At 45.9% G+C, this 13,178-nt stretch overlaps 1 protein-coding gene across 2 annotated transcripts in view; it reads left to right on the top strand.

The window, feature by feature from the left end:
• NGEF (neuronal guanine nucleotide exchange factor) overlaps positions 1–13,178 on the top strand; it is a 290,217-nt gene that overhangs the window by 260,225 nt on the left and 16,814 nt on the right. For both annotated transcript variants that reach the window (XM_033958541.1, XM_033958542.1), the window contains one exon: positions 9,752–9,831. In XM_033958541.1, coding sequence (XP_033814432.1) covers positions 9,752–9,831 — 80 coding nt within the window. The remainder of the gene's footprint in view (positions 1–9,751; positions 9,832–13,178) is intronic.

Genomic DNA, 13,178 nt, shown 5'->3' with positions numbered 1-13,178 from the left:
GAAATGGTATTCAGTGCTGATAAGTCAGAAACTGAAACAAGTCTCTGCAAACCTGGATGGTGTAGGGGGAGAACTTGACAAATTGAACAATAGCAAATCATCTGCACAGAGTTCTGAAAGAATTGAAAAATGAACTTTCAGAGCTATTGTTAATAATACAAGGGCTGACTGAAATATAATGAGACTGCTTTTGTTTTTCTTTCCAAGAAACAGACATGGCAACGCGGTGCTAGTTCTTGTGAAGCTCATACATTGATGTTTGTGAATTTGCAGTTGGACTGCCGTAGTCTTCATTGTTGGGCCACAGTGAAAGAAACATAGAAACATGATGGCAGATAAAGGCCAAATGGCCCTTCCAGTCTACGCATCCACAGCATCCACTATCTCCTACTCTTCCTAAGAGATCCCAAGTTCCTGCCCAATGCTTTCTTGAATTCAGACGCCGTCTTTGTCTCCACCACCTGTACTGGGAGACTATTTCATGCATGCAACACCCTTTCTATAAAAAAGTATTTCCTTAGATTACTCCTGAGCCTATCACCTCTTAACTTCATCCTATACCCTCTCATTCTGGAGCTTCCTTTCAAATGAAAGAAACTCGTCTCATACATATTTATGCCATGTAGTTACTTAAAAATCTCTATCATATCTCTTCTCTTCTGCCTTTCCTCCAAAGTATACATATTGAGATATTTCAATCTGTCCCCATACACCAGGGGTGCCCAATAGGTCGATCGTGATCGACCGGTAGATCGCCAAGGCAAAGTGAGTCGATTGCGGAGCTCATCTCAAGCTCCATGATAGACTCACTTTGTCTTGGCGATCTACCGGGCTGATAAGCCTTCCTCTCCCCGATGTCAATTCTGCTGTCGGACAGGAAGTTTGGGCCAGCCAATCGCTGCCTGGCTGGGCCGGAACTTCCTCTCTGACGGCAGAATTGACTTTGGGGAGAGGAATGCTGGTCGGCCCGACGCAGGAAAGCAGGGAGAGCTTGGGGGGGCGGTGGCTTTGGAGCCTGTTACCCGATGGCAGTGGCGACGGCGACTTGGGGGCCTGTTCCCCGATGGTGGCAGCAGTGGCTTGGTGGAGGACAGGGAGAAAGAAAGAAAGGGGGCAGGCAGGGAGACAGAAGGAAAGAAGGGAAACAGAAAAAAAAGAAAGGGGGCATGAAGAAAGAAAAAAAGAAAGGGAGGCAGGGAGATAAAAAGGGCAGGGAGAGAGGAAGAAAAAGTTGGGGGAGGGAATGAGGTCTGGAGGAGAGAAAGCATACAGGCTGAAAAGGGAAGAAAGATTGGATGCACAGTCAGAAGAAGAAAGTGCAATCAGAGACTCATGAAATCACCAGACAACAAAGGTAGGAAAAATGATTTTATTTTCAATTTAGTGATCAAAATGTGTCTGAATTTATATCTTCTGTCTATATTTTGCACTATGGCCCCTCTTTTACTAAACCACAATAGCAGTTTGTAGCGCAAGGAGCCTATGAGCGTCGAGAGCAGCGCTGGGCATTCAGCGCAGCTCCCAGAGCTAAAAAACTGCTATTGTGGTTTAGTAAAAAGGGAGGGGGGTATATTTTTGTATGGTTGTTACTGAGGTGACAGTGCATAGAGTCATCTGCCTTGACCTCTTTGAAAAAAAACCCGGAATAGGAATGATAATTAACATTTTCTTAGCGTACAGTGTGCTTTGTGTTTCTTTTAAAATTTTATTGTTGGTAGAAAATTTTGACTTGATCATTTTAAAAGTAGCTCGCAAGCCCAAAAAGTTTTGGTACCCCTGCCATACACCTTATGATGAAGACCACTTTAGTAGCCTTCCTCTGAACTGACTCCATCCTGTTTATATCTTTTCGAAGGTGCAGCCTCCAGAATTTCACACAATATTCTAAATGAGGTCTCACCAGAGTCTTTTACAGGGGTATCAATACCTCTTTTTACCTACTGGCCATATAGCTCCCTTTGCACCCTAGTATGCTTCTAGCTTTCGCCATTGCCTTTTCAACCTGATTGGTCACCTTAAGATCATCATCATATACTATCACATCCAAGTCCATTCTTGACCTCTGAGCTCTCAACAATTATGTAGTAAAACAAAAGTTTTATATTCTAACTATGGGGACTCTATACCCACTTCTAGAAAGATACAATTGCCTGTGCTCTCTAGACCAGTGTTCTTCAAACTTTTTACACCTATGGACCGGCGGGAAAAAAAAAATTATTTTGTGGACCGGCAAACTACCCCATATCCGCCACGTCTCTGCGAGCTCGGTCCTCACAAACCATCTGATCCCATCCGCACAAGCCTGTTATGATTTTATATTGAATGTATTTTATTAAAGTATAAAAAGAAACTATTCTGTACCATTGTCATTTTATAAATACAAATAATACAGAGCAAGGATCAACAAAACCCCTGTCTCCCCTCCCCTTCACATATATCCCCTCTACTATCAAGAAAACTGAATAAGCCAAATTATTACAGAATGCTACACAGAAATATCATGCAAACAGAATACCGCAGTCACACATAGCAGGAATAGGGTTAGGGAAGTGCAACTAGGGCAACTGCCCCCTGTTCAGAGAGAGCCCTAAGCCACTGCCTGGACTTTGCAGTCCCAAGTTATGTCTAACACCAGCTCTAGCAGGATATATATTTCAAATCTGATATATTCTAATCACAAAATAGAAATAAAATTATTTATTTCTACCTTTTGTTGTCTCTGGTTTCTGCTTTCATCTTCTTTTCACTCTCTTCCTTCCAACATCTGCCCTCTCTGTCTCTTCAATCTAGCATCTGCCCCTTCCATCTACTGTCTGACCTCTCCCCCTTCCATATGGTATTTGTCTTCTTTCTATGCCCCTCTCCCCTTTCCATCAAGCCTATGCCCCCCTCTCTCCTTTTTACATGATTCATTCCAGCTTCACTGCTCTCTTCATTTATATCTCTCCTATACCAGATCTAGCATCTTTGTCCCTCTCAATTTCTCTGCTGACCCCCCTTCCCATCTCATTCCTGTCTCTCCCCTTCCCCTCCTCTAATATCCCTGCCAGCTGTTTCCTTCCTTTTTTCTTCTCTCTTCCCTCCTCCTGCTGTCCAGCAGTAACTCTCTTCCCTTTCCTATCCCTCCTCCCCTCTCAGCAGCATCTCTCCTCCCTCCCTCTAGGTCCAGTAGCAGCTGTCCCTTTTTTTCCCTTGCCCAGCAGCTTCCCAGACTCCTTTCCTTCCTCCCCTCCCAGCAGCATCTCTCCTTATCCTTCCCTCCAGGTCCAGTAGCAGCTGTCCCTTTTTTTCCCTTGCCCAGCAGCTTCCCAAACTCCTTTCCCTCCTCCCCTCCCAGCAGCATCTCTCCTTATCCTTCCCTCCAGGTCCAGTGGCAGCTGTCCCTTTTTTCCCTTGTCCAGCAGCTTCCCAGCCTCTAACAGTGTCTTTCTCCGCTCCCAGCAGCTCTCCTTATTTACCAGCGCAGCGATTCAGGAAGGCAGACTCGGGTCCTTTGTTGGGTCACGCCGCCTCTGAGGAAAGAGGAAGTTGCATCATCAGAGGTGGCTGCGACTAGGCAAAAGCCCCAAGGCAGCCTTCCTGAATCGCTGCGCTGGTAAGTAAGGAGAGCCGCTGGGAGGGGAGAAAGCACACTGTCGGAGGCTCCCCATGATCTCTCCGGCCCTGCGTGGACTTCAGCTGTCGATCTTGCCGGCTCTGCGTGGACTGGCAGGAAACTGCAGATGTCGATCTCGCCGGTCCTGCATGGACTGGCAGGAATTTTCTGCGGACCGACAGTTGAAGAACAGTGCTCTAGAGCGGAGAGGCAGAGGGGAAGGCAGGAAGAGCAGCCAGAGCAGGCTGCAAGACCGGGGTCGCGGCGAGAGTTAGCTCCGCCCCCCCCCCACCCGTGTCATAGGTTGCATCGGACCCGGGCTCCCCCTTTAAGAAGAAGGGAGCCAGGGCACGAGGCAAGCCTCGGCAGCGTTTTTTTTTCTCTTCTTTTTCCTTTGCAGGAGCAGAGAGGCAGAGGGGAAGGCAGGAAGAGCAGCCAGAGCAGGCTGCAAGACCGGGGTCGCGGCGAGAGTTAGCTCCACCCCCCCCACCCGCGTCATAGGTTGCATCGGGCCCGGGCTCCCCCTTTAAGAAGAAGGGAGCCAGGGCACGAGGCAAGCCTCGGCAGCGTTTTTTTTTCTCTTTTTTTTCCTTTGCAGGAGCGGAGAGGCAGAGGGGAAGGCAGGAAGAGCAGCCAGAGCAGGCTGCAAGACCGGGGTGGCGGCGAGAGTTAGCTCCGCCCCCCCCCCACCCGCATCATAGGTTGCATTGGGCCCGGGCTCCCCCTTTAAGAAGAAGGAAGCCAACGGCGCCCAGCGAAGGCGAGCGGCAAAGGCGCTCGCCTTAGCGAGAGCGCCTTTGCGAAGGAGCCTTGCGAGGGAGCCAGAAACGCCAAGTAATTCACTTTCTTTTCTCTTTTCTCTCTCTCTTACCCACAGCAGGAGCACACCAGCACTTCACGAGAGCAATGGAGGACCCAGGATCCCAGAGGTACTTTCCGGTATAGTGCACAGAGTGTAATATGTACGACTACCTCCCCTTGGGAAGGCGGGAGTACATATGCAGTCGGTGTCAGGAACTGGAAAGCCTGAGGATGGAGGTCGGCACAGGAAATGCCAAAAGGAATGCCACCGAGAGGTTAGAAAAGCAAAAGGGAAATACGAAGAGGGGCTGGCCAGGGAGGCGAAAAACTTCAAGGCATTCTTCAGTTACGTAAAGGGGAAGCGACCAGCGAGAGAGGAGGTGGGGCCGTTGGACGATGGGGATAGGAAGGGAGTGATTAAGGAGGATAAAGAGGTAGCTGAGAGGTTGAACACGTTCTTCTCGTCGGTTTTCACGAGAGAAGACACATCTAATATACCGGACTCAGAGGAGCTCATGAGTGGGGAACAGGCTGAAAAATTGGAACACATAGAGGTAAGTAAGGAGGATGTCCTCAAACAGATAGACAGGTTAAAATGCGGCAAATCGCCGGGCCCAGACGGGATCCACCCAAGGGTTCTGAAAGAACTAAGACAAGAAATAGCGGGCACAATCCAGCATGTTTGCAACCTATCCTTGAAAACTGGAGAGGTACCAGAGGACTGGAAATTGGCAAATGTCACACCTATCTTCAAGAAGGGATCGAGGGGTGACCCCGGGAACTACAGGCCGGTGAGCCTGACTTCAATTATAGTGAAGATGGTGGAAGCTATGATCAAGGACGGTATTTGCGAGCACATCGAGAGATATGGCCTACTGAGAACAAGCCAGCATGGATTCTGTAAGGGAAGGTCATGCTTAACGAACCTTCTGTACTTCTTTGAGGGAATAAGCAGTAGGGTGGACAATGGGGAACCTATAGACATCATTTACCTCGATTTTCAAAAGGCTTTCGACAAGGTGCCACATGAAAGGCTGGGGTGGGAGGGGATGTGCACAGATGGATCGAGCACTGGTTGTCAGGTAGACTGCAGAGGGTCGGAGTAAAGGGACAATATTCTGACTGGCGGGAAGTCACGAGCGGTGTGCCACAGGGATCGGTGCTGGGGCCGTTACTCTTCAACATATTTATCAATGACCTGGAAAAGGAGGCAAAGTGCGAGGTTATAAAATTTGCAGACGATACCAAACTGTGCGGCAGAGTTAGGTCCAGGGAGGAGTGTGAGGACCTGCAAAGGGACCTGGGCAAGCTGGAAGACTGGGCAAACAAATGGCAAATGCGCTTTAACGTGGAAAAATGCAAGGTCATTCATATAGGGAAAAAGAACCCGTTGTTCGACTACAAATTGGGGGGGGGCATTGTTGGGAGACAGCAGTCTTGAGAGAGACTTGGGTGTGCTGGTGGATGCATCACTGAAGCCATCTGCACAGTGCGCAGCAGCCTCGAAAAAAGCCAACAGGATGCTGGGCATCATAAAGAGGGGCATAACAACCAGGACGCGGGAAGTCATCATGCCATTGCATCGAGCGATGGTGCGTCCACATCTGGAATACTGCGTTCAATATTGGTCGCCGTACCTCAAGAAAGACATGGCGGTACTTGAGAGAGTCCAAAGGAGAGCAACGAAACTGATAAGAGGGCTGGAACACTGCCCATACGCCGAGAGGTTGGATAGGCTGGGGCTCTTCTCTCTGGAAAAAAGGAGGCTCAGGGGAGATATGATAGAGACCTTCAAGATCATGAGGGGCATAGAGAGGGTGGATAGGGACAGATTCTTCAGGCTGAAGGGGTCATCAGGTACGAGGGGGCATTCGGAGAAACTGAAGGGAGATAGGTTCAAAACAAATGCAAGGAAGTTTTTTTTCACACAAAGGGTCGTGGAATGCGCTACCGGAGGAAGTGATCAGGCAGAGTACGGTACAAGGATTCAAACAGGGATTGGACGGATTCCTGAGGGATAAAGGGATCGTGGGATACTGAGAGAGGTGCTGGGAGAAACCCAACCAGGTCGTGCATGTGCAGGACCGGAGGGTTAGGACTTCGATGGGAAGATAGGACTCAATGGGAAATCAAGGTGGCAAGGGGGCCCCTTCTGGTGATTCAGACAGGTCGTGACCTGTTGGGCCGCCGCGGGAGCGGACTGCTGGGCAGGATGGACCTATGGTCTGACCCGGCGGAGGCACTGCTTATGTTCCCTATGTTCTTAGACCACAGAAAGTTTGTTCGTTTCCATGTAGGTCATCATCTCCAATACAAAGTTCTGTCATTCAGCCTCTCCTCAGCTCCAAGAGTATTCACAAAGTGCCTACTAGTAGTAGCAACAACACTGCGTACCCATGGGTTTCAAGTGTTTCCTTAACTAGACGATTGATTGGTAAATTCTGCATCACCTCAAGCAGTGTATTCAGCTACAAAAGTAACCAAAACTCTTCTCCAGCTTCTGGGCTTCGAAGTCAGCTTTCCAAAGTCTCATCTTCAACCCTCTCAAGTGTTAGAGTCCATAGGAGCTGTGATCAATACAACTCTCTTATGAGCTTTCCTACCACAGCAAAGACAAACCTCCTTGCTCCATCTTTGCAATCATGAGTCCACTCTGCAGAACATCTCAGCAGGGCAAATCAGCTCAATGGAACTTGGCATCTCAGTGGTCACCTTGCCTCTTCATCAATCTCTCCAATGGTGGTTGAAACCAACAAATCTCTCTAGAGATTTGCTGTTTCACATCAGAAAGTACTTATTACGGATGCCTCTAAGGGGAGCTCACCTGGATGGCCTCCAGACTCAGAGACTGTGGTCTGCTTGAGAGAAAGAAAGAAGCTGTACACATTTGGAACTGGGCAATTCCTCAAAATATATTTCTCAAAGCGATCTATATGCAGAGAAAACAGAATTCCCTGACCAAGAACTCAGCAATCTTCAGCTATACAAGTGGGCTCTCAACTCAAAAGTCTTGCACCACATCTTCTCACTTTGGGGGACTCCTCATATAGACCTCTTTGCGTTTTCTCACAACCAGAGGTTACCTCAATTCTGCTCTAGACAGTACTTTTCTCATCATCTGGAAGCGGATGCATTTCTTCTGGATTGGTCACACAAGTTCCCGTATGCATGTCCGCCAATCCCTCTGGTTCTGAAGACATTAGCCCAGCTCAAACAAGAGTCAGCCACCTTAATACTAATAGCTCCTTGGTGGCCCACACAACCTTGGTTCTCCTTTCTACTTCAACCTTGTCAAGGATCCAATTCCATTACAGAGCTGCTTCCAGAAAGCTTTCTACTCAGCAATGCTATTGACTCAAATGGACACACTTCATTTTGTGGTATAATCTCCATCACCTGGATCCTTTCTCATCTGTTTCTTCAGTGTTGGGCAACCTTCTCCATTTATCCAACTTTGGACTTAAGACCGCTTCGGTTAGAGTTCACCTCAGTGCTATTAATGACTTGCAGTGGTCCAGAGAAGATGACAAAAATGGTAGGAGGTTTATGCCGACAAGCCTACAAGAAGAGACTGGAAGACCTGAATATATATATATATACTCTAGTGGACAGGAGGGACAGGGGAGATATGATACAGATGCTTAAATACATAAAAGGTATTAATAAAAAAACAGAAATTGGTAAATCTAGAGGGCATAAATTGAAGTTGCAAGGTGATAGACTTAAGAGTAATGTTAGGAAATTCTTTTTCATGGAGAGGGTGGTTGATGCCTGGAATGCCCTCCTGAGGGAGGTGGTGGAGAGGAAAACGGTGACGGAATTCAGAAAAGCATGAAATGAACACAGAGGATCTCTAATCAGAAAATGAAGAGTATAAATTGAAGAACTAAGGCTGGTACTGGCAAACTTGCATTGTCTATGTCCTGCATATGGCTATTCAGTTTATGATGGGATGGGGAGGACTTTGACGGGATCTCCAGTAATTTGGAGATGGTTTAGATAGGCTGGAGTAAGGTTCAACGGCAACTCCAGTAGTTGGAACCTAAAAACAGTACTGGGTAGACTTCTACGGTCTATGACCCAGAAATATCAAAGAAAAAAGACAATGTAATATAAATCATGAATTTATAATGTGTGTACCTATTGGGCAGACTGGATGGATCATTCAGGTCTTTCTTTATCTTTTATGTTACTATAAATGGTCCATAAACAAACCATCTTTCAAACCAGCTAGCAACTAGCTCTTCTCTTTTCCAGGGTAGAGTTCTCCGATTTACCATGTGGTTTTCTCGTGAAAGAAACTACTTCATGTGTTTCTCTCTCTTCCTGCTGGATACCATCTTTCCCCAACTACCTCAGAGATTCTTGCCAAAAAACTGAAGGATGAAATCCCCATCATCGGCAGGCAATCCATCAAGTTATTTCCTGATTCTCTTCTAGGAGGTGGGATTGTTATAGGCCATTGGACTCAGGAAGCTAGTCATCTGCTCTGGTGTAATTTAAAAAAAAAACCAATAGAATCCTACAATTTATTAACCATTACTTCATATGCAGCTCCCCCTTGTCTGGACTTGGATGCTTCCTGTCCTGCAAGCAGGTTCTCAGGCTTAAGTTCATGTTCAATAGCACAGTGATCCTCCATCAATCCACCACTTCAAAGAATGAAGTTCTTGGTGGTAGGGGCCAAACCTTTGTTGCATGGACATACAGATATCCCAGTCAAAGCAGAAATTCCTCATCTTTCTTTCACCCTTGGTGCTGGGAGGTAGTTGGAAAATCTTTACTGAAGTGGGAGGCAAGTGTTGACTCATATTCAACCAGGATACACAGATTAGGTAGATAAGAATGAGTGAACAAGATACAGTAACCGGCACCCATGAGGATGGATACATGCCGGATAAATGTGGTTTCTAGTTACTTGAGAGTTACTATTAAAAATATGCCTAACTAATATTTTTCCCCATATTATGCCATACCATAAACTGTGTCAGACAAACTATTGGACATGTTGGTAGGCAAAGCGTGGGCGTACTCAGGTGTGGCGTGTCAGGTTTACACCTAAATTTCTGACAGAAATTGATTTTATTTTCGTTTTTATTTAAAGCATTACAGTATTTCTCTGATTTTTTTGCTGGGTGCTTGAGAGTTCTGGATGCTTGAGTTCTGGTTAACAGTCTACTGTACTAATGCTTTATTCAGCAGTTACAAAAGCAACCAAAGCCTGAATGGTCTGAGAATGAAATAAGCTAAAATACCCCGGTAGTGGATAACAGCTTTGCCAAAGTTGAGTTTACAGACTAATCTAGTGGGAGTTGGTAACCTTCATAAACATTTTGTTGTGTTTCCATCTTACAGGAGTGAGATGAAACGCTGGATGACTTCATTAGCACCAAATAGAAGAACAAAGTTTGTTTCACTAACTTCCAGACTACTAGGTAAGTGTAACATACTGTTCAGCTGCTCCTCTAAGACAGGAGGCACCACTAATATCAGACAGTAGCATAGCCAGGCAGCTGATTTAGGGTGGGCCTGAGTGAAAAGTGGGTGGGCCAAAAATTTCAGCCCAGCCCAACTAAACCAAAACCCTAATTTTATTTCTGCTCCCCCCCCCCCCCCCAGCACCTCCCAAGGTAAAAGCATACCTGTGCTGGCGGGGATCCCCGAGGCCCATCAGCCAAAGTCTTCCTGCCAAAGAGTTTACATGTTGGGCAGCTGCTGGCACTGTCCTGGAACCACAGCCACCAGCCTCCATGTGCGTATGCTAAATTTTGCACAAGCATGAAAACCAAGTATGCCTACAGCTGGGAACAGTAGCAGCTCCAGAACAATGCTGGCGGCCACCCAACATGTAAATTCTTTCAGCAGGAAGGAGGTCTTTGGCCGGCAGGGCTTGGGAATCCCCACCAGCCATACTACAGATGAAATTTTGGGTGGGCCTGAGCCCAAACTAGGTGGGCTACACCACTGATACTAGGATTAAGTCTCATGGACCATTTACAATTCCTGGCATCGATTTCTCTTCAGAACCCAAGTTGTTTGAAATGAGACACTTCTCAGAAAGTACTGGTTTTCCAAAATAAAAGTTGTTACATTGGTGATGGGGGGATTTCTTCAAGATAAAACAAATGGAAATTGTAACAGTCTGTTGCAGTTTTCAAAGTACGGGCAAAATAGAGGCTTCTGATCCTTGTTACACATTCTCCTAAGACATCCTTACTTCCCTTCATGAGACTGTGATTTCACTTGTGGACTGCTGCTGGGCTGTCTGGCTACTCAGGGCCCCTTTTTGTGACTCTCCACGTTTTTGAATCTTTTATCTTTGTTCCTTTATCCTTCAATCCTAGACCAGAGCTTCAAATGAGCAGCTCTGTCCTTTCTCCTGGCGTTGCATGTGTGAATAAGGGTCTAGGGTTACCGTATGGCTCCAGAAAAAGGATGATGAAATGAGACATCCAGGTTTTACTTCCACTGAAAGCAATGGAAGTAACGAGAACATAGAAACATAGAAACATAGAAAAAAGCAGCAGTCTGTCAGAATGAGACATCTGGATTTTGCTTCCATTGAAATCTGTCCTCCTTTTTCTAGAGCCATATATTAACCCTGGTTTACGGTACATTTCTTACCACTCTTATGAAGATTTTTGTTCAGTGCTGGAACTCAAATTAGGATCTTCTTTCCCCCTAAAAGCTAGACCCAGATTTGTGAGGTTTACTCTGAGTGGCAGTATCAAACACTTAGATCCCTCATGATCAACTGTTCATAGTGAAGTGCTACTCTTAGAAGTATCAGGACAGGGACAGTGTGATTCTCTGCACTTACTGTAGAAATTTGGATACAAGAGATAGGCTTTCTCCCTCTCCAGCTTCATTCTCATACTAAGAGACAGAACATGACCTTCTAGTGCACAAGGCATATGAGTCTTGACTAGTGGGTTATGCACCCATACTTGCATGTTTGTGTAGACCTCACCTGGAGTATTGCATTCAATTCTGGTCTCCTTATCTCGGGAAAGATATAGCAGCAGTAGAAAAGGTTCAAAGAAGAGCGACCAAGATGATAAAGGGGTTGGAACTCCTCTTGTATAAGGAAAGACTAAAAAAGTTAGGACTCTTCAGCTTGGAAAAGAGAAGGCTGAGGAGAGATATGATTGAAGTCTACAAAAGGCTGAGGAGAGATATGATTGAAGTCTACAAAATCCTGAGTGGAGTAGAACAGGTACAAGTGGATTGATTTTTCACTCCATTAAAAATTATAAAGACTAGGGGGACACTCGAAACTGCAGGGAAATACTTTTAAAACCAATAGGAGGAAATATTTTTTTCACTCAGAGAATAGTCAAGCTCTGGAACACATTGCCAGAGGTTGTGGTAAGAACGGAGAGCATAGCTGGTTTTAAGAAAGGTTTGAACAAATTCCTGGAGGAAACGTCCATAGTCTGTTATTAAGACATGGGGGAAGCCTCTACTTGCCCTAGATCGGTAGCATGGAATATTGCTACTCCTTGGGTTTTGGCCAGGTACTAGTGACCTGGATTCGCCACCATGAGAACGGGCTACTGGGCTTGATGGACTATTGGTCTGACCCAGTAAGGCTATTCTTAAGTTAAGATATCAATGTATATTTTTTGGTTCCACTTCCACTGTGCTGCTCACTTCATCCTTCTACTCGCGAGTTGAAGGTGTATTATTTTCTCTACTCTATTCTTCGTTTTTTATTTATGGTATTATTTTTACCACTTGAGAGGTTTTCTGATGCCTTAGAGCAGCTTAGGTTTCCTGAAGCAGTTCTGCATCAATGGAGGCAGACACTTTCAGTTAGTGTCTGTAGCTGGGAGAGCTGCCCTGATTCCCTTTGTAGCGCTGCTCGTCCCTTGTGTCTGTGGATGGTCTTAGGGCTGAGCGCAAGCTGATTGGCACATGTGTTGGTCCCTAGGGCTTTATCAGGTACCAGCTGCATCCACCCCTCCCCCAAAGAAGAGTGAGGAGCTGTGGAGTCTATGGATTGGGCTCTAACACAGTCTGAGTGGTAGCCAGAAGATGTAAGCAGATTCTCTATTTTTCTGAGGTAGTAAGTCTCCACCACAATCCAGCTTGTCTGAGGGCTAAAGAAGGTACAGCACCAGCTTTACTATGGGTACTGTGCCCTTTATTGTCTATGGGGGAGTTTTGAGAGTTTCTGGGGCCAGTAATCAGGTTCCTCACCCCCAGAAACCTCTTCCCTGTGATTTATGTGTTTTTAGCTGGCTCGCCCATGCCAAATTTTAGTGCTCTTGGATTTAGGTCCTTATTTTAAAAGCTTCATTTTGCCTCAAAAACATCTCAATTTTGCTCAAAATCAATTTATATGGACTTCTCAAGGCATTGGGATTGAGCCAGATTGTCACTGGATGGCTGGAGCACCCATGTGCCACATGCAGGAGGGCATCCTCTGGCAAATCTAGGGCCTCTGGGTCGCAGGGTTCCATTTTCCTTGACCCACTGGACAGTGACTTGCCATTTTAGCAGGAAAAAGAATCCTTGCTGAGAAATTTAGACAATAAGGCTAGATGCACTAAAGTCGGCGATTGTCGCTGGGTTTTTTTTTTTTAATCTTTATTGATTTTCAAACTACAAATGCGCAATAAATGATTTACATTTTTGTACATTCTATAATAAGCGCAATAAACCTTACAAATATTACTGCACAAAGAAATTTTCCCCCACCCTCCCAGTTAATAAACAAATAAATCAAAACCTTCATGAAACTATTTATAAATTCCTATATCAATACCATTTCCATTTC

This window comes from Geotrypetes seraphini, chromosome 9 (genome assembly GCF_902459505.1).
Source record: "Geotrypetes seraphini chromosome 9, aGeoSer1.1, whole genome shotgun sequence".
NCBI lineage: Eukaryota > Metazoa > Chordata > Amphibia > Gymnophiona > Dermophiidae > Geotrypetes > Geotrypetes seraphini.
Note: the sequence above shows the minus strand (reverse complement) of the source record. Positions and strands in the feature narration are given on the sequence as shown.